This window comes from Bidens hawaiensis, unplaced genomic scaffold (genome assembly GCF_021521415.1).
Source record: "Bidens hawaiensis isolate Kalapana, Puna unplaced genomic scaffold, B.hawaiensis_p1.1 tig00043991_1, whole genome shotgun sequence".
Lineage (NCBI taxonomy): Eukaryota > Viridiplantae > Streptophyta > Magnoliopsida > Asterales > Asteraceae > Bidens > Bidens hawaiensis.
In genome coordinates this window covers 72,499-94,762 of record NW_027505866.1, presented here as the reverse complement: position 1 = coordinate 94,762, position 22,264 = coordinate 72,499, and the positions used below count along the sequence as shown (strand labels likewise).

At 41.6% G+C, this 22,264-nt stretch overlaps 1 protein-coding gene and 1 non-coding gene across 2 annotated transcripts; one reads left to right on the top strand and one right to left on the bottom strand.

The window, feature by feature from the left end:
• Positions 1-5,483: 5,483 nt before the first annotated feature.
• On the bottom strand, positions 5,484-6,502 carry LOC143615700 (uncharacterized). Its single transcript, XM_077088765.1, has 2 exons — positions 6,253-6,502; positions 5,484-6,088 (listed from the first exon to the last, which is right to left on the bottom strand). Exons 1-2 carry the CDS (start codon positions 6,500-6,502, stop codon positions 5,484-5,486), a joined length of 855 nt encoding a protein of 284 aa, XP_076944880.1.
• Positions 6,503-7,615: 1,113 nt separating this feature from the next.
• On the top strand, positions 7,616-7,720 carry LOC143615704 (small nucleolar RNA R71). The gene has a single exon (XR_013150518.1). It is a non-coding gene; the product is annotated as a small nucleolar RNA R71 (small nucleolar RNA).
• The last annotated feature ends 14,544 nt before the right edge of the window (positions 7,721-22,264 follow it).

The following is a 22,264-nucleotide window of genomic DNA, read 5'->3' as shown; positions in this document are numbered from 1 at the left end:
TCTCTTTAATAAACTTACTTGCAGTATACCACTCTCCAGACATTGAGGACAACAATTTCTTGTTCAGTTCAAAATCAGAAATTTGTAAGTCAGTTGTTCTGATTTCATTAACAATATACATGAATCTTTGCAACACTGACTTCAGTCAATCACCTTCCTTGAACTTGAAACGGTCAAGTTGCTGCTTCAGTCTGTCTTTCTTGATATCTCTCAACTCTGTGTTTCCTTCAAACATGTCAATGACAGCATCATACATCTCCTTAGCTGTTTTGTGATGATTGACACTGGTCAATATTTCCCAAGAGAGACCAAGTTTTAACATAGACAGTGCCTTATCATCCCTTTTCTTCATTTTGAGTTCTATTGTTGCGTTGTTGTTTACTGCAGTGGATGGAACATATTGTCCTTCTCTGATAGAGGTCCAAAGTTCAGGGTCGTTATAGTTAACAGCAACTTCAAATAAGACCTTTCATTTGATGAAGTTTTCTTGACATAAAAGTCTTGGAATCTTGTTTGTTGATACTTCTTGATCATCCATCTTGCTCAGATCTGAACTTTCACAGACGAAAACCTTTTAAAGCTTTAAGCTTTATCACAAACCTTCAATCCTGTGGCCTTCAGCGATCTTCCACAGCTCTGATATCACTTGTTAGGACCGTTAATCTTGTTCGAACCTTAAATAGGTTGACAAGAGCACACAGATCCAATAACCCAAAGGCCTATCGAATATCCTGGCGGAATCAAGATATTCAACGGATGGGAACAAAGGTGTGATATAGTGATGATGAAACAATAAAATAATATTCAGTAAGAACAAATTCAAAGACAAAGATTCACTGCATTTAATGTAAAAGTGAAGGAATGTCTAGGGTTTCATGACGACGGCGGCGGTACGAGGAGACAAAGAGAATATTCATTGGAATGTTCGTGCCCTCGTATTGCGTGCGTTGCCAGCGTCTCCTAAAATGGAAACCTAGGACGCTATTTATAGACCCTGACATTCCTTCTAGAATCCCTTAATTATTGCAAAATGAAAGACAAACAAAACTACAAGTGTAAGAGTTTTCGAGCATGATCTCTATCTTGCTCGAGCAGACTCAATATGCATTGTATGCTCGATGAGTGTCTTCGAGCATACTTTACATAGAATATTTTCATATAGAAAGTATTCTCCTCCAGCAAACTTCATCCTTCTTGACCAATCCTTGCTTTGCTTGAACTTGTCCATCGAGCAAGCCCATTCTTCTTGATGTCTTCAATCCTGTCTTGAGAATTATTGAACAATCTTTAGCATGCTCGGATGTAAATTTTTCTCGGGGGGACTGAATCATGCTCGAATTCCTTGCTTAGAACATATGACATCTTCTTATTACATCCATGCTCGTCACCAACGTGCTCGGACATCCTGTGCTCGGATCACTTGGTTAAAACTTGAATGATCAAGTTATTTGCTCGATTGACAATCCATACTCGATAGATTTTCTCAGATTTTGCGCGTGTGATACATGTTCCTTCGATTTCTCCAAGCAAAGCTCTTCGCATCGCAATGCCTATTGTGTCTGCTTGACCTTTCATAAGTGGAGACAGAATAAAGTGCCCATATAAAAGACGCTTACTGTCTGCTACTGATTCAACACACTTCCACTGTTTGCTCGGAGAAGTGTAGCTTGCTCGAAGCCTTCAACACTTAGAAGAATTCACCAAAAATGGTTCTGAATACCATGCTCGATAGTCCAAATTTGCTCGTAGTCCATACTTAGCCTATTTCTTGAGGAGGTTGAGAAGATTCCAATCTTTCTTAGCAAATATCCGACTCAACATTTTATTAGCATTTTATAATATAATACCATTTTTAAGTTTTAACGGAATTTTAACGATTTGCATTATTTTAATATTATAACTTGATGTTAATATGAGTGTTATAGTATTTACAAGGCACGGGCCATATCTAAAAAAATAATAATTTTTAAATTAATGATTTATAAAGCTAACGAATTAAAGGCTAACGAATAAATGTTAAAGGATTTATAAACTAGCGTTAACGGTTTAACAAGTTCTAAGCTTAAAGAATTAAAGTAACGGAAAAACAAACTAAATAACTTATTATTTAATAAAGGAATTATAATATTAATGAAGTATGAATTTTTTGACAAAATATTGAAAACGATTAATTAAACGAGAAATAAAGTTAACAAAACGAAAATACTTAATAAAGGGTTCTACGAAACAATGTGAAATACGAAAAAGTTGGGTTTTGGATGGAAATGATAAAAATGTACTTTATAATTTATGTTGTTAAATTAAAATTATTTATTTGATTTATTATGATTTTTAAACAATTTATTTGATTATTAATATAAGATAACATGGTTTTAAAAAAAATAAACATAATGTGAACTGACCCGGGTCCGAACCCAGGTATGATATTTCATAAGCAACAAACTTAATCATCAGGCCAGTTTGTTTGTTTGGTGCTATAATAGAAACAGAAAGATATGTATAATAGTTGATGTTCATCCTTCCACATAAGAACCCTAAATGTCAATTTGATTAATCCGTTCTATATTTGATGAAATAGGTTTAGGGGTTTTCTTAATTGATGAACAACGAACTAAAACCACGAATTAATTACCTGTTATCATTCTTGTTTGATGAAATAGGTTTAGGGGTTTTCTTAATTGATGAACAACGAACTAAGGATTATGGCCTTAATCTCTAGCAAACAAACAAGAATAAAACAAACACGCAAAATCTACAAAGTCCTAAACATGCTAAATTTTGATAGAGTTGATAGCTAGACTCACACTCCCTACACAAGATCATGGGGTGGAGGTCGACAACCTCCAAAACTGTCACGACCGGCTCACCCAAATAGTGTTTCAAACGGTGACCGTTCACCTTGAAGATGCGTCCATCCTCATGGCCAATCTCAACGGTACCGTAGTCAAACACCTGTCTCACACTAAAGGGGTCGGACCATCGGGATTTCAACTTCCCGGGGAATAAACGAAGGCGAGAATTGTAAAGCAAAACACAATCGCCCACTTGGAATTGTTTTTAGTCCTTCAAAGAGGTGTCATGAAGCTTTTTGATCCTCTCCTTGTAAATCCGTGAATTCTCATAAGCTTGGCCTCTCAACTCCTTAAGCTCATGTAACTTACCCATCCTGTTTTTACCCGCGCATGCAAGATCAAGATTTGCACTTTTCAATGCCCAATATGCCTTATGCTCGAGTTCAACAAGGAGATGACACGCTTTCCCGTACACCAATTTAAACGGTGTCGCACCAATCGGTGTTTTGTAGGCGGTACGGAAAGCCCACAATGCGTCATCCAATTTCTCGGACCAATCCTTACTGTTCTGACTAACCGTTTTCTCCAAAATCCTCTTGATGCCCCGATTCGTGACCTCAACCTGCCCACTTGTCTGTGGGTGATATGGTGTAGCGAAGCGATGATGGACACCATACCGGGACAATGCCTTTTCCAACTGGGCATTACAAAAATGTGTCCCTCGGTCACTAATCAATGCTTTGGGGGCACCAAAACGGGAGAACAACTTCTTCAAGAATTTCATCACCGACCTAGCATCATTTGTGGGCAAGGCTTGTGCCTCGGGCCATTTTGAAACATAATCAACGGCCACTAGGATGTAACGGTAGCTGAAAGAAGTCGGGAAAGGTCCCATGAAGTCGATGCCCCCGCACATCGAAAACCTCGCAGACCTGAATTGGTCGCTGGGGCATCTCGTCTCGTGATGAGATGTTGCTCGCCCTCTGGCAAGCATCACAAGACTGCACCATATCATGAGCATCACGGAAGATGGTTGGCCAGAAGAAACCGGCATCAAAGACCTTCTTCTCCGTGGATGTGGCTCCAAAGTGTCCTCCGGTCGGGCCCTCGTGGCAGTGTTTTAAGATCTTTCGAGCCTCGTCACTATACACACACCTACGCACGAGCTGATCGGCACCAACACTGAACAAGTAAGGATCCTCCCAAAAATAATGCTTGACATCAGAAAAGAATTTCTTCTTTTTCTGGTGAGTCAAACCCTTAAGAACAATCCCACTAGCAAGAAAATTCGCAATGTCAGCGAACCAATGATGATCTTCATCACGCGTCTCGATATGCATGAGGAACTCATGGGGGAAATTGTCATTTATGTGGACCCCCACTTGTTCCGATGAAGCTGAGCACTCAAGACGGGAGAGATGGTCGGCTGCGACATTCTCAGCACCCTTTTTGTCACGGATCTCAATGTCAAACTCCTGCAGCAACAAAATCCAACGAATAAGTCTCGGCTTTTCATCTTGTTTACTGAACAGATAGCGAAAGGCTGCATGATCCGTGAACACAATGGTCTTAGAAAGGACAAGATAAGACCGAAATTTATCGAATGCGAAGACAACAGCAAGGAGCTCCTTTTCAGTGGTCGTGTAATGCTTCTGCACATCATTCAGTGTCCTACTCGCATAATAAATCGGGTGAAAGTGCTTATCCCGCCTTTGACCTGAGACCGCCCCGACTGCAAAGTCACTAGCATCACACATCAACTCGAAAGGTAAGGACCAGTCGGGGGCAACCATGATAAGGGCATTCATCCTTCAGAAGCTCGAACGCCCGAAGACATTCGGAGGAGAAAACAAACGGGGCATCTTTCTCAAGGAGTTTCGTCATCGGGCGGGCGATTTGGGAAAAGTCCTTTATGAATCGATGATAAAATCCCGCGTGACCGACAAAACTCCTAATAGACTTCACCGAATTGGGTGGCGGAAGCTTCGAAATGGTATCAATTTTGGCTCGATCAACCTCAAGCCCCGCCTGTGAAATCTTATGCCCTAGCACAATGTCCTCCTTCACCATGGAGTGGCATTTCTCCCAATTAAGAACAAGGTTGGCCTCCTCACATCGGGCCAGCATTCTCTCCAAATTTCTCAAACAATGATCAAAAGAACTCCCGAACACAGAAAAATCGTCCATGAAAACCTCCATGGAGTCCCCGATCATGTCATGAAAAATCGCCACCATGCATCTCTGAAACGTGGCTGGGGCATTACACAGTCCAAAGGGCATCCGCCGGTAGGCGAATGTGCCATAGGGACATGTGAATGTCGTCTTCTCCTGATCCTCCGGAGAGATGGGGATCTGAAAGTATCCTGAGAAACCATCAAGAAAGCAATAGAACATCTTTCCCGACAGTCGCTCCAACATCTGGTTAATGAAGGGGAGTGGAAAATGGTCTTTCCTCGTGGCATCGTTGAGTTTGCGGTAGTCAATGCAAACTCTCCATCCCATGACGGTACGTGTAGGAATCAACTCGTTCTTCTCATTAACAACAACCGTCATACCGCCCTTTTTCGGGATGACCTGCACCGGGCTCACCCATGGAGAATCAGAGATCGGATAAATCAATCCAGCATCGAGAAGCTTGATGACCTCTTTCTTCACAACGTCTTGCATATTAGGGTTGAGACGCCATTGGTGCTACACCACGGGTTTGTACTCCTCCTCCATCAAGATCTTATGGGTACAAAAGGATGGACTGATCCCTTTTATATCCATGATCTTCCAGGCGATCGCGTGCTTATGCCTCTTCAGAACTGCGAGCAACTTCACCTTCTCGTCGCTCGACAAACTAGCAACAATGATAACAGGAAAGCGGGACCCATCCTCTAAGAAGGCATACTCCAAATGGGACGGGAGCTCCTTAAGCTCAATAGATGGTGGGTCCACAACAGAAGGTTTTGCCTTAGGCTCGGCAACGCGATCAACATCCTCAATCCTCTCTAAACACTCAGGAGGCTCGTCATCCACACCACAGACCAACTCCTCAAATAGAGGTCCACTGACCAAGTCAGAAATCCCTCCAACACACAACTGAGTATCCAAAGAGTACTCCTCACACGTGCCCTGTATGTGCTCACAAACGCAAGAATCGACAGTATCAATGTAGAGCACGTCATCATGATCATGTGGGTGGCTCATGGATCTCCCAATATCAAAGGTCACCTCCTCGTCTCCAACTCTAAGAGTGAGTCTGCCGGTGCAGACATCAATGAGAGCTCTAGTAGTGGCTAAGAAAGGTCGACCTAGGATGAGTGGTACATTTTTATCCTCATCCAGTCCAAGATCACAAAGTCAACAGGAAACACAAATTTGTCGATTTTCACAAGCATATTCTCAACTATACCCCTCGGGTATTTCACCGAGCGGTTGGCAAGCTAAATGCTCATGCGAGTAGGCTTAGGCTCACCTAGGTCTAGCTTTGCAAAAACAGAATAAGGCATCAAGTTTATGCTAGCACCTAGGTCGGCTAAAGCGTTACTAACCGACAAACTGCCGATCAAACATGGAATGGTAAAACTGCCCGGATCGGTCATTTTTTTGGGCAGTTTATTCTGAAGGACCGCTGAACACTCCTCATTCAAAGTCACACAAGAAAGCTTCTCTAATTTCTTCTTATTCGAGAGGACCTCTTTCAGAAACTTACCATACTTAGGCATTTCTTTCAACGCATCGAGAAACGGAAGATTAATGTGAAGCTGCTAAAAAGGTTCTAAGAATTTCCCGTACTGCTCTTCCATCTTCTGCTTCTTCAAATGGCCTGGGTATGGAATAAGAGGAACATAAGTCCTGACTGGCTCACTGGTTTGTGCGGTACTTTCTGGGGTTACCCTCGGGTGCACCTCACCAGGAGTCTCAGTCTCGATCTCATCGGCAATCGGTTTTGGTGTGGAAACTGATGCATCAACAAGAATGGTGGATCTACCACTCCTCAGGGTAATCGCCTTAGCCTCGGCATTCGGATTAATCTCAGTGTTACTCGGAAGGCTACCCTGTGGTCTCGAAGAGAGGAGCTGAGCAATCTGTCCAACTTGATTCTCAATGGTCTGAATGGACGCATTCTGATTCCTCAACTCAAGATCGTGTCTCTGGAGAGTCTCATCAATCTTCAGGTTCCTCTGTTCAGCCAGTTTGTTTGAGGTCTCGGTTTTAGCCAAAAGCTGAGTCAAAAGATTTTCAACACTAGACCCACCACTAGACTGACCACTACTGCTGGAACCCTGAAACTGAGGCTTTTGCTGGTAAGATTGGTTCTGGGCTTGATTCTGGTAATTTGGATTTCGGTCAAACCCCGGTGAGTTTTGATTTTGACTCTGATTTTGAGAGCCACCATTATCTTTCTAGCTGAAATTTAGGTGGTTTCTCCATCCCGGGTTATAGGGGTTGCTGTAGGCATTGTTTGGCGGCCCACAAAGTCAACATCCTCCACCACCATGGCCTACTGGCACTGACTGGTCTGGTGTTTCCCGTCACACACCCCACAACGAGAGCTAGACTTAGCCAGATCGGATTGCATCTGGTCAAATCTGTTGGTCAAGGCTTCTAACTGAGTGGAAACAAGGGTATTAGAATCAACATGAAGAATGCCCTTAGTGGAAGGAATACTACGAGGCGGATTATATGCAAAACTCTTCTTAGCAGCTCGCTCCAAGACATCCAACGCCTCATTGGGAGTACACCTACCGAAATCTCCTCCCGCAACCTGATCAACGGCCTGCTTCTGTGCTCCGGATAAAGCATCAAAGAACGTACGACCCTGAAGACCGTGACTCAAACCGTGATGAAGGCATTTTCTCAACAAGCCCTTGAACCTCTCCCATGCAGCATGAAGTGACTCGTCATCACCAACACGAAAACCAGTGATTTTTGCCCGGTATCTTGCAGTTTTACCGGGTGGGAAGTACTGAAGAAGAAACTGCTCAACCAATTGGTTCCAACTGGTGTTGGAACCGGAATGGAGTGCCTTTAACCACTCCAAGGCAGCCCCGTGAAGTGAGAACGGAAAAAGTCGGAGTCTCATGGCATCGTCCGTACACCCCTGGATCTTGAATGTCGCACATAATCGAAAGAAATGCGCAACATGAGAACGAGGGTCCTCGTTCGAGAGGCCATGGAAATAAACGGGTTTTAAAAATGGTTTTCACCAACAACCAAACCACACACGAAAGGCAAGTGTACCTATCGTTTGTAGCAAAGTATCGGTAAGAACCGAGTGTCAATCCATGGACACGGCTAACTTTTGATACTAAATCTTTGTAATTAATTTAACCAAAAAATAATCCAAATAATTTTTCAAGTAACTAAACTAGCATACAACAATAACAAAGCAAATAAAATACAACTAACAATCAATCCAAACAAAGCTACTTAGACTATGCATCCACTTAAACTTAGTGACAAAATGACAATGATAATGGCAAACATCATGTATTAAGCATCAATATCAAATTCCAATCAAGGCAACCTAATACTAACAACAAAACATCATGATGGGCATCCAACAAGTTAATAACCATAGATTAGTAAGTTTGTCAAAACTACCTAGTCCCACAATTAAAAGAAAGCTAGCATGAAAACAACAAACTAACCACCTAGAATCATGTAAAATAGACAAGTTCAAGAACACTAGTTAAACACATGAGTCTTTCAAATTAGCAAAATATAAACTAAGGATTATGGCCTTAATCTCTATCAAACATTAACCAACTCAAAGAATCATATTATCACCATACAATTTTCCAATATCAAGTGATAGGTTTCATGCTTGTTAAAATTCATAACCAAGTTAACTTCCACTAGTCATTCCTAACTTAGTGATATAAACAAAGTATGCATACACAAACTAAGTTCATAAACAAATACTCAACACATAGTTTTCCAACATATTATGGCTAAGCATCTATCAAACTAACAAGACTAGGAATTAAAACAAGCATTCAACCATTAAACTCTATTCAAGAACATGTCATAAACTTGAAGAACACCAATTTACCAAAATCATGCATAGATAAATATCACATAAGTAGAAGTTTCAACATAATCTAAGTAACAAGAGTATTTAGCCCATAAGGCTTAATAAAACAACCAAAATCAAAGTAATCTTACAAATCATTGTCAAGAACAAAAGATTGCAAAATAAGATGAATGATGATTGCTACTTGAAAGGATGATCACACAAAGATGGAAGCCTTGAATTCTCTCTAGCAAACACACAATAAATTTCCAGCAAATTCAGAGAATTCCCCTAAGGCTCCACCCATAAATAAAGAGAATTGAAGGCTTATAAGTTGTTTGGTCACTTGGCACGGTCGTGCCAAAAAGTGCACGGTCGTGCCCATATATAGTAAGTCAACGTTTTGCTTTCTCCCGACCAATTTTGCAGTTTTCTCTTATTTGGAAAGGTCATGCCAAAAAGTGGCACGGTCGTGCGGCTCGGCACTGGCTCGGCACTGGCAAGCATGGTCGTGCAGGTCTGGCACTGGCAAGCATGGTTGTGCAGGTCTGGCAGAATGCTTATTTTGTCCCCGAAACGCCCTCTTTTCATGTTTTCTTTGTCGGGCGGGCGCCCAGACCTGCAATTTCACAAATAACTCTAATAAGTACCAAAACCAATGAATTTGCATGGAGTTCAACACAAATATGAGGATAATTCAATGCAATAAGATGTACACTTTGGGTTACATCACTTAGCAACGGCCTCCCGCGCAGCCAAAGCCCGGCCGCTTGCTTCTACATGATCTTCGTTGGATTTCTTGCACACGGCCTAGAACTCCTTGTAGCGCTCAGCATGCTCGTGGGAAGACTCTGTCAAGTCTTCCTCCGCCTTCTTCTGCTTTTCCTTTGTAGTAGCCAGAACATGGCGGTGCTCTAACGCCTCCCAGTCCGCCTTCCAAGCGGCCTCATCACAGCCCTTCATGGCAAGTTCCAACTCTCTCCTAGCGGGGTCGGATTCAATTTTTTCTACATGAAGGATCCGATTCTTGCGAATCAGCTCTTTCAGGCTAGAGAGACCCCGGACAGCGTTGTAGCCAGCATCAGAGGATAGGTTACTGCGAGGCTAGAACTTGCAAGCTATGCATTTCCCAAGTGGGAAGTAATGCTCCAAAAAATTGACGCTGACAACTGGGTCTTCAAAATCGGGGCCACGAGTAATGTTCTACCGAGGAAAGCATAGTTCGCTCGCCTCGATGGCTCGCTCAGATTTGCACCCTTGGACCACGCACCAACACTAGCGCCGGCGCCAATCCCAAATCCAAGGTTGTCATCAAATTTACCGATCGCAACCTCCCCAATCCTGTCAAGGACAAGGGCCTTAGATGGGGACTTACCTGGTGACTTTAACAAAAAGTCATGAGAGAAGGTTTTCTCCACTTCTCCCCTCCCCCACCCCCCCCCCCCACCCCGGTTGCTCTTCTCGAACCTTAGGTGACTTAGCTAAGGTCACCTCCATAGATTGGAATGGTTCCGTCGGGGTTTTGGCCTCGGTCAAAATAACCACTTCCGCCGTCACATGCTGCGCTGTCGCCATGGTCTCGGCCTCGGATAATTTAATCACTTCCGTCGTCATAGGCGAACTCTCCAAAGGAACCTTAAGCAATGCCTTCGACGATCCACTCACACTCGTCTTTACCGGTGAAGAGGCTTGCGCGTTAACAGTTGTCTTCTGAGCGACCTCTTTTGAGCATCCTTCTGCCCAGCCTCTTCTGGGCATTCTTCTTCGCCGGAAGCAGTTTTCGCGCCTCTAAGCAAGAAAGTGTTAGCAAATTTCAGAAAAAAAAAAGAAAAGAGAAACGAAGAAAGAAGTGGAGATATAAGCATACTTGGAGAAGTAACCAAACCAGGCAACTTGACGAAATCGCCAAGTCAAGGTTTTTAAATAGAGGAACCTCTTCCTCCTCCTCCGTCGTGGGCGCCACATTGTGTGGAACAGTGAACGCCATTACGCCCACGACGGTCCCGCCAGCAGAACCGGCAAACACGTTTGTGTCCACGACGGTTCCAAGCTAAAAGGCGGAAGGCATGTTACCACCAATAACGGCCCCAACGCTGGTGGGTGGAGTCACCATGGTATCCACCACAGTTTCAGTCTTGGCATGAACTGTGGTGGAGGAAGCATGTGGCAAAACATATAAAACATCAGATATGGCCATCTCGTCATCGTCTTCATCCTCCAAGGACCTCTTCTTGACGCCCTTGGAGGAAGCAGCCTTCCTCTAGGCGCCCTTTGGATCCTCCACTCCGCTGAGACGCACCAAGTGAGAGTTCTTAACTAAAAAAGAAGAAATTAAAACAATTATCTTTTATGTCACACCCCGACCAAAGGCGGCGGAATTTGCCAAGGTGTAACGATTGTCCATAAGCACATGACACTAATTAAAGTGACAGTATTTAATAAACTCATTTCATTTCACAACATCGAAAATGTCACATAACAATTATCCATAAAATAACCATAAACAAGATATCACAAAATATGGCAAATTTGATATTGTTCATTTTTACTAATATCCTAAAGTCTTTGATGTCGTTTTCTTCACAATCATAAATCAACCAAGATGCAAACCTGCAACATTTCATAAAATAAAGTTTGTCAACACAAAGGTTGGTGAGCAATTCATAAGTTTAATCATATTAGTATATAATAAAGATAGCCACAAAACTTGCATACGAAACGATAAATAAAAGTGGTAATTTGGATAAATAGATATCGCTAAACACTTTAGCGACACCTAGCTATAAGTGGATGCCAAATAGTCTAGGATTTTATAGTTATCGTTAATTGCATTACGTTAACGACACCTTGCTATAAGGGGATGCCAAATAGTCTAGGATTTTATAGTTCCACCAACCAAAAGAGAAAAACACATAGGCATATAAGCATAGAACACCAAATCGAGCAATTATTTAGGTAAAGTATACAACTACGTTTGTGGTTTAAGATTCAAATATAAAGCATTTTGTTGAATAAGAATGAAATGTCACCCCCAAAATAAAAGATGGAAAATGGGGTATGAAGTACTCACCTTCAAGTAGTAAACTTGAAAGATGATAATTTGGAGATTTGTCGGAACGACGAGTTTAACGCACAATGTCTAAAAAGAAAAGAATTCTTGAATTTAGAAAGGTTGTCTTGAAGGTCTTTAAACAAAATAAATGTTGAGAAATGTAAATAATTAAAGTTCAAGGTTTAAAATGTAACTATTTAAGAATTTATAATAACAACCCTTTAAAAATGTAAGTTTGCTCGAAACCGGGTTAAAGTATCTAACCTTAATATTTACTCAACCTATGTTAAGTAATAAGGTGAGTAAAATGCAAGAATGCAAATCCCTTTGGAATAAAGATACTAAAACGGGTTTTTTTATCGAGTGTTCGGGTTGTCGATTCGGGTCTTGATAATTGGTCAAACCCAAAGTCAACTTTCCAAAATATTGAATGTTATGAGATAACTCAATAAAATTTAATAAGACTTAACCAAGTATGTAGTTCCATTGTTTTAAAACTAACAACGCACGTTAAGCGACTGTTTGGTTTTGTCGGTCCAAACTTTGCTATGAGATCAAGTTGGATCCAACATTTCCAAGTACTTAAGAAAATACTAAAAATCAATTTGTAACTAATTTTAAAGAAATATACAAGTCTTGATGGCTAAAAAAAACACACTTGTGTGTCTTAAGCGAGTAAGAATCGGTTTGGTTCGGTTTCCATCTCACAACAAGTTCATAGATGGTTTCCACATGTCCAAACACTAAAGAACTTGTATAATAATGTACAAATAAAAATACTTTAAGTTTTACAACCAAAAGTTAACAATAAAGTCTTTAAACAAAAGTTTGGTTTTCGGTTCGAATCGTGTTTCGGGTTAAGACCGAGGTAAGATTCTACAAACCCATAACCATAGAATTTGTAAAAATGATTTTAGAAACTTAGATCTAACAATAAGTATGTTTAAACAATTATTTAACAAAACTAGTAACAAAGTTCGGTTTACGGTTTAGAGCTATTTAAGGTTAAACCGAGGCATAGACTCTTAAAAACCCATAACCATGGAACTTGTAAACATGACCAACAAACTGAAATAAGCAAGATTAATATGTATGAACAAGTTATATAGATGTATATATATCAAGGACACGAAGTCCTCCATGAAGCCTTGCCTTATTAGGTCCGAAACCTCACCGACCGGAATCGGAGAAGTAACTACCAAAGGTAAACAAGGGGTGTATATTATATATATGTTGCACAACTGTTGGTGCATTTTGTGACCGTCGCTATGCAATTCAGACCAGCGGAACGCCACAGGCGAAGTTAGCACAACTTCGCCTTAGGCGAAGTTAGAACAACTTCGCCAACGGCGAAGTTGTAACAACTTTTGCCTTAGGCGAAGTTATCACAACTTCGCCATAGGCGAAGTTATGAACAACTTCGCCTACTGGCCCAAGCCCAAGCCCGAGAAGATGTTTTGTCTATATATATGTGTGTCTTGTTTAGGTTTTGTATCCAGAAAATAAGAGTATTGTGTTATAGTTCATTTGTCTAGAGAGTAAAAGAGAGGAAGTGTCGTGAGAGACGACCCGAGGTAGAGCTCACCTCAGGTCGGACGTTTTTGTTTATGTTACGGTATATAACGTGTTTTAATTATTATTATAAAGAATCTGCAGATTTATTTATCCCGTTTTTGTATTTGTTTGTGTATTTGTTCGTGTACGTGTTTGTGTTCTTCATCTTTACACCAATAAACGAGTCTAGGAGGATTCCGCACTCCTAGACCTCGTGCGGATCTCGTATCGATCGGCAACGCCCCGGGGGGACCTACATGTGGTATCAGTCTTTATCACAACTTCGCTCATGGTAATAAGCGAACTTGTATTATGCTTTAATGTTTATCTTACTTGGTTCGTTTGTTGCAGATATGGCTGCAGTAGCTGGTGCTGGAGGTGCTGGAGGCGATGACGGAGATAACCAGAGACATTTTTTCCCGGGTCACAATATGTACATTACCTTAGACCCGGAAGCGAGCGGCGTAGAGGACTACCGTGAGATCATTTCTTTCCTCATTCGCTCGAGGATATTTCACGCAATCACGACGACTCTGCCGATATCCTTACCCAATATCGAGGATTTCTGGCAGACGGTGGAGTATGATTGTCGTGTTGAGCCCCCGGTCATGAGAGCAACAGTCAACAACCAAGAAGTTCAGTTCTCGTCTGAACAAATTCGGGTGGCGTTACGCTTTGGAGAGGAGACTCGGAACGACCCTACGGAGTTTGTGGCTCCGTTTCGTGATGGAGCATTTCTAAGAATGGGCTATTCTGGTCCATTGGGCGATACCCAGAGACGGAAGGGGTTCCTGCTCGATCAGTGGTGCTTCCTCATGCACGTCATGATTGTGTGTATGTCTGGGAGGAAGGCGGGCACTGATGGTATGGGTACCACCATGCAGTCCGCAATGACTGCTCTGACCTATAACAAACGTTATAGTTTCAGTCAGATGGTCTTTTACGAGATCGACAGACAAAGGAGGGCGATGGCTCGTGAGCGGTTCATAATGTATCCAAGATTCATCCATATGATCTTGAACCATGTGGCTCCAAATTTGCCTCAACGACGCCCGATAAGATACGTGGAGAATGTGAGCAAACGTATCTTTGCTCAATGTCGTACTTCGAGTGCGAGGAGCAAGCCTGAACGTCGTCCAAGGCATACTCCACTCTTCGGGTACTTGATAAACCCGGGGTATGTGCCAGCTCGGGGAGACGAGTTCAGAGACCCTCAACCACAACAGGCAGGAGCAACTCGTGATGTACCTACTGTGCCTGTTGTATCGGCTGAGGAGGATGTTGACCTTGATGCTGCATTTGGCGGCCAAGGTTTCTTCGACATGGATCGTTTTGATCCACATGAAGAAGTGCAGGTCTCTGCTGCACAGGTTCGGGAAGTGATTGTAACTAGAGCAGCTACGACGGTGGCTGACTCAGATCTTGACGAGGTTATGGATGAGGCGAGAAGGATGATGGTGAGACGAGAGATAACGTTAGGGAAGAGAAAGAGGACGGTGGATGATAGTGAGTCAGAGGAAGAAGAGGAGGACATACACAAGTTGATCAGACGTTCGAGACGTGAAAGGACAGGTGCTGGTATGGGAGCTGGAGAGACTTCACGTGTTATACGTTTTGCTCCATCCGCACTGTCAGGTATGTCAATTGTTCCTACTTCTGTACAGGTTACAAGCGCTGCAGATGTTCCTGTGGTGGCTACATCAGCCGTCGGCATCCCATCCACTACACTACAGACGACGACTCCGGAGATTGTGTCGTTACCACCTCCAACGCTTACTCCTTCAGAGGTGATGGCACGGTTTGTAGAGTCGACGGTCGTCGCAACTGCAGGGTTGTCGGTCACGATACCACCTGCGGTTACGTCCACAACTGCTTCTGAAGTCCCAGTTGCATTCGAAATCCCTGCTGAGTATTCTCCAGATACATCTAATATGAGATTTGATTTCGATGCAACCATCTCAGACTCGCAGAGAATAGCTGCACTTGAGCGGGTCGTGGCAGAGCAATCAAGGATCAACTTTATCCAGACCCAGGCTATTCAACGCCTTGTAGCAGAAAATCAACTACAGTCGTCCCTCCTGGTTGAGCATGGGAGGATTATAGATGCTATGAAGGCGTTCTTGGCATCTCAGGGGGAGACAGGCTGTAGAGGCGACGAGTTAAGGACTAAGAAGAGAAACGACAGAGACGATGATCCCAATGCACCGAAAGGTGCAGGTGGTGAGTTGCCAAGAACTACTCAAGCTCTTGGGACTTCCACAGCTCAGGGGGAGTCTGCAGGTGCAGTTGGTGGTGATGAGGTGGTGATGGTTGATGATGAAGATGATGTGATTGATGCGTTGAGAGAGTTAGATGATGATATGCTAGATGATGATGTGTTTGATGATGATGTGTTGCCGTGTGAGGAGATTGAGAAGATTGGCGCACAGATTGTGATTGAAGATGGGATAGAAGAGGGGGAGATAGTAGAAGAAGACGTTGAACACGAGATCCCAGATGTTGAGAAAGCCGACATGGGTACTGAGATGGATGAGACTTAGTGGGAGGAGCAGCCTAGGTGGAATGAAGGCTGTGCTCATTGGTTTATTAAGACCAAGAAGCCTGCTGTTCCAGCCATGTTCAAGAAGAGTTATAACATCAAAGGCTATGCTGAGTCGAAGAAGGGAATTATCTGTTGGATATATGATGAACAGATAAAGTTGTTTGTGGTGAAGCGTTATGATGGTATTCAATACTTCAAAAGAACTGTGAGATCTCTCAATACGTTGCCGGAATGTGAGGTGAAGGATTTGGCCAGGTTGGGCCTGATAAATAGAAGTGACGACAACATGACAAGAGTGATTGGGAAGATCGTGTGGAAAGAAAGCATAAAAGAGAAGAAGTTTGAATTATTAAAGCCACAGAAGGGAAAGCTCGTGGAGGATACAGAAAGGGGAATGAGAGCAGATGGCAAGCCATGGATGGTGATGAAGTACAAACCGATCCGATGCATCAAGGAGGTTCCAATGAGGACTATGCCTCAAGATGTGTTGAAGAATCTAAAATGGTGGTACGTTGATTGCCAGACTGCTGAAGCCGTGATGGAAGACGAAGACGAACAAGAAGTGCTGAGGGTGTATGATCCGATGCATCTTGTTAACTTATCGAAAGCTGATCTGCAAGTGTTGAATGAAAAGAAGATATTCTATATTCCTGCTTGGAAGGATGAAGCAAGGAAATATCAGCGAGTAGTCACGGTATGTGTTAGAGAAGGAGTGCATGCGTGAAGATACAGGATTACAAGACAAGAGCTTAAAGATCAAGATATGAAGCTACTGCCAAGGGGGAGTCTGTTGGTGCATGAATGTCAGTAGTTCATAGTCTAGTGTCTGTAATCGAGTCTGTATTGTTATTTATGTTTTTGTTATAAGCGAAGTTGTTAACAAGTTCGCCTAGGCGAACTTGTTGAACAAGCGAAGTTATGGACAACTTCGCCTGAACATATCAGGCGAAGTTGTCGTGTATTTATATATAGGTTACGGATAGTTGGTTAACGAGTTGGAGAGTGAATCGTGTGATAGTTGTTAGCAGTTTTGGTTCACGAGTCTATAATAGTGATATCGTATCACGTGTTCGGTTATCAATATAACGTGTTCGTTTATCGTATCGTGTTTGTTTGATTTGCGTTCTATACTCGTAACGATCTACGCAGGGATTCCGCACCTGAGTAGACCGCGATATCTCGTGCGATCCGTCCAGAGAACCTACAACAACTATAAACAAGTATTAATAAGGCTACATAAACTAATTAAGATGAAAGACTAAAAACCTTCAAGAACACTTAAGAAGATAACCTTAAATCTTTGATGTTTGAGAGAGTTTTTTTTTTTTTTTGGAGTTGTAGCAAGGGAAAATGAAGAGGAAAGATGGTGTATATATAGGGTAAGGTTGGTGGTCAAATATGGGTGTGAGACACAAGAGTTTTCATGCAAAGTGGATCAAGACAAAAACACAAAACAACAAAAATAAATAAATAAACAAATAAATAAAAATAAAAATAAAAAATAGGATGTTTTCAAGACCCAACAAGTGTGAAACAATATTGTAACATAAATCCATCATTTTGATTATAACATAAGCTTTGGTTTACAAATCAGGTCGGTTTACATAATAAACAAATACAAAAACGAATACAAACAAGACCCGAAATTGACGAATGTCACATTTTAATTGTTACAAACAACAATAGCCACAGATACTAACCCTCTTTAGGGTTCGTGAAGCTCAGACGTGGCGGCAAATCCTGATCCGCCGGGGTGGGGAAAATGAAATTATTAGTCGTCTGCGCCAGCATGGGTTCCACCTTTGGACCCAGCGCCCGCCGGAACAGTGTCTTAACTCCTTCAGGAGCATGCTGCAGCAACAATAGAGGATCATCCACAACTGTAAAATAGATCAAGTCAGATAAAATAAAGGGAGACAAGCCCTAAGTATAAAGAATCAGAAAGTACCTTGCCCCCCATTCTTGATGGTGGGAACCTTCATGGGATCCTCCCAGATGCGGCTCATCCCAAAGAACACCAACGCCCACTCAGGATAATGCTGGAGTGGGGACAAGCTGCACTGCAAGGTGTTGTACCAGTCAGTATTGTTGGGCTCTGCCAACTCCTTCCCCTCGAAGAAGCTCAAAGCGTGGGGAACCACCCGCGCAGTGACATAGAAGAAAATCTATTCTAGTCATGTAGGCTCTTGGGCGCCTCCCCAGCAATCACCTTGGACCCCGATCGGGTGTACAAGTTGTAGTAGCCATGGGAATTACGGACGTAATGGAACGCCATTAACTTGTCAACTAAAGGGGATATCCCCAAACAGTGACAAGTAAACTCGAAATGGCGGAGGCGCGCCATCCCGAGTAGATGAATCTGGGTCAGGTGCAACCCAAATGTGTCTAACACCGCCAACACGAACCGGGTCATCAGGAGACAAAAGTTCCCGGTCGTGAAAAGCTCCTTAAACACGGTAATATTTCCGGTAGGAGCGTCCTTAATCATCTTGCCGGGAGCTGGCAACTCCGGCTCGAATGATGGATCTATCCAATAAGCGGCCGCTATCTCATCAAAATCGGCCTGGGTCATCCAGCAACCCACGACGTCCATCATAAGGGCCTTTTTCTTTCCATTATCCTTATCTCGTTGGGAACCAGAGATCAAGAACAAATTGGGAGACAAAGGATTTCGGGAAGATATTCGCCGGAGAAGATGAATATTTTCCGGAAATCGATTTGTCGGAGGAAGAAGAAGGAAATATGCAAAGGAAGCAAAGAATTCTGGAATGAATAGTGTGCAAATGGATTCCATACCCCTACATATATACCCATCACAATTAATGGGACGGCGTGGTTACCGAGGGGAGAGAAACTGTTGGACCAATCAAACGGCGCCATGCATGAGAAACAAACCGTCAGGTGTTTTACAGCTGGGCGCGTCATCGGAATTCTCGGCCACGCGCCTGACATAGACGAAAAAGCTTCCTGCAAAAAGTAACGGTCACATCCACGTCCCATTACACATGCGCTCTTATCCTCATCACTAAGATAACATGTCTCAAATTTCTCCCACCAAGATACAGCCGGCAAGACACCTCAGCAGGTGGGTACCAAAAACACACAAAGTACCTTCCACCATGAAATGTTTCCGCCTAAGGAAGGTTTTCAATAATCTTCCGCCAAAGAGGCTTCCGCCTAAGGAAGGTTTTCAGTAACCTTTCGCCAAAAAGGCTTCCGCCTAAAAGAGGTTCCCGATAACCTTCCGTTGGAAAGGTCTTCCGCCTAAGGAAGGCTTTCAATAACCTTCCACCAAAGAGTCTTCCGCATAAGGAAAGTTTTCAATAACCTTCCGCCAAAAAGGCTTCCACCTAAGGAAGGTTTTAAGTAACCTTCCGCCAAAAATGCTACGACCTGTAGGAAGGTTTTCAATAACCTTCCACCGAAAAGGTTTCCACCTAAGGAAGGTTCCTAATAACCTTCCACCCAAAAGGGTTTTCGCCTAAGATTGAAGCTGCTAACTTGTTCCAATGAGGGTAACCCTCCCGCGAGGAAGAATAGCCGGGGGGGACTTCAAGAAAATACTCATATTGCCTCGTCAGTTCACAATTCCCTTCGTTATTTCCATAGAAGGAAAACAATGGACTGGGGGGAGTTGAAGAGGTAGAGTCGTACACCCACCTAAGAGGCGGCACATGCCCCCTGCAAGGTGAACCTATGTAGTCTCAGCGGAATAGCCACACTGAGTACAAAAGTACAGGGCGCTGGCAGACAATCACGCTTATAAAGTTCTACCAGGCGCCAAACATTCTCTGACATATCGGGATAAGTGGCGCCAAAGATCTTCCTAGGTATGGTGCAAAAAGAAAGTATCTCATTAAAAAGGACGTCTAGCCAATAAGAAACTGACAACACATCGTCAATAGTACTACATAGTACAAATGTCACCATCAGTCAACTACTTTGTTCACCAACTTCCCTTCAGCACGTGTAAGCCCTCTAATTTGTGGAATTCCAAACATGGCAGGTGACCCATACCTTCTCCCTTTCCATCCGGCTATAAATAACATTAAACCTCCAACGGTAAAAGGATCTTAATTACATTTCCGCAAGAACACTCACTAGTGCTCAACGATAACTTGTATCCATACCAGATCAATTCCTTATACTGATTCTCATGTCCTAGGGTGGTTACGAGAACCCCCCCAACCCCAAACCATCTCCTTCTCATAACAAGCTCACGGTGTTCTATTTTGCAGGTGTCTCCCCTCTTTCAACCAGATTATATTTCAACCCCGTGAGAAGCATCTAACTTCAACCTAAGGGCTAAGTAATTAAGCCGAGGGTTAATTTAGTATTTCTTAATGTATGTTCGATGACATTTAAAATAAGAGAATATTTTTTAAATCCCATTAGTTTCGTTTCATTAATAGTTGCATACATTTAAGGCCAAAAATTGGTGTCACTTCGTTAAACAACCACTTTCATGTAACATTCTACCGCAAACAGTTCACGACATCAAAAGTGAAATATACTACACATAGTTACCATAAATGTAAGGTGAAAAATTAACCGAACTCACATGTTGGTATACTTATATGCATATTATGGTTTTGTGACCAACTTTGTTATATTTAAAAAATATCAATATTATTACATGTTAATTTTAAAAAACAAACTGAAAAGCAATAATAAGAGGCTCGAAGTCAATTAAGAAATTTAACTAATCCTTATACATAGTTATTGAACGGTACATTGCTTTTTCATGTTCATGATTACCTTTACTTAAAAGCCTTGTATATCTTAACTTAGCCATTACACAAATAACGTATGGTATAGTAATTAAAATAGAATTAACTACACTAATCGCCCCTCAAGTTATAAATAGATAAATGACCTGCTTACCTAAAGTTATAAGAATACTTGATGAAAATTAACCTTATAAACCAAACTCGTTACAAAAATAGAGCCATAAACCATAAATGTTACTTTTAAACGTACCTTAGTATTCAAATAACTCATTTCAAACCACCGGCACCATATATGTTATTCACTCTTAATTACGTCGTCCTACACAAAATTACAATAAATAACTGAATAACATAACTCATATATAAAATTCATGGTTATAAAACATTATAATTGTATATTTATGTTTATAAAATAATTAATAAATAACAAATGAGTTGAATATTCAACCAGCTTGAGCTTGAAATAAATCTTACAAACCAAGTTTAAACTTTATACATGAAGATTGAAACAAGACAAGCTAAACCTAAAATATCATAATTAGTTTAACTAGCTAAAAAGTAGAGGTACTCACGACGCTGTTCGACCGGTTTAAAAAAACCTCTGGGCGAACAGCTAACTACATTCTATGAAACCACAAATAACCGGGCAAGGTTGATCGGGTCGGTCTTTCAGAGAGGTCGGCTTTATGATTTGGTGTTGACGGTTTGAACCATTTCTTTAAATCATTATCTTTATATTTTTCAAAAATTTGTTTGCACTAGAAATTTAATGCATAAACATAACTACGTAGAAAGTATAGATATAAATAAATAATAAAATTAACGGCTGGTTCCGAGCTTCTAAACCAAATGGTTAAATCATCTATCAAAATCATACCGTAAACTCATCTATCATGATCGATTTTAACGAATAGCTACTTTGTTGGTCGTTAAAAAAAATTAACGTCCCTGTAAACTCAAACTTAAAAAAGCTCAATCTATTTTACACCACCACTCCTATGGCCATAGAAGTAAATTAAATTGGCCTGGGTAACTATATATCTTCTTTGAAAATGACAATTTGAACCCATACTTATCATGAGTTATTTCAATGGCCAGCATGTAGGGGACCTTGCCATGTTACCCTAAATTCATAGATATCATGACAACTACACCAATTTATTTTAAAGTTAAAATCAAGTACATATGTTTTTATGTATAAGTAGATGTTCATAGTTCATAAATAACATTTTAATTTTGTTGTCATAAATTAGTCTATACTTTAATATGTATATTATTAGAATAATTACATCATCTCTTACAATGAAGTAAAAAAAAAGACGCAAATCTTAAATACCAAGTATGTTTTTGGCATATCATTTATATAATTCAATGTCACGTTTGAATTGGTTGCAACGACTCAACTAGCTAATCAAATCTCTGGAACCGGTAGGTTGGTACGACTTTCTATTAGTTTTAACATGTTTTTTTCTATAACTTCAGTATTGCGTTCCCAAGTTTTTTAATGTTAAGAAGAAAAAGAAATTTTTTTAACAATTTCCCTTCTAACTTTCCTTCCAATGTGGACGGATTTGGAGAGAAAGTAAAATC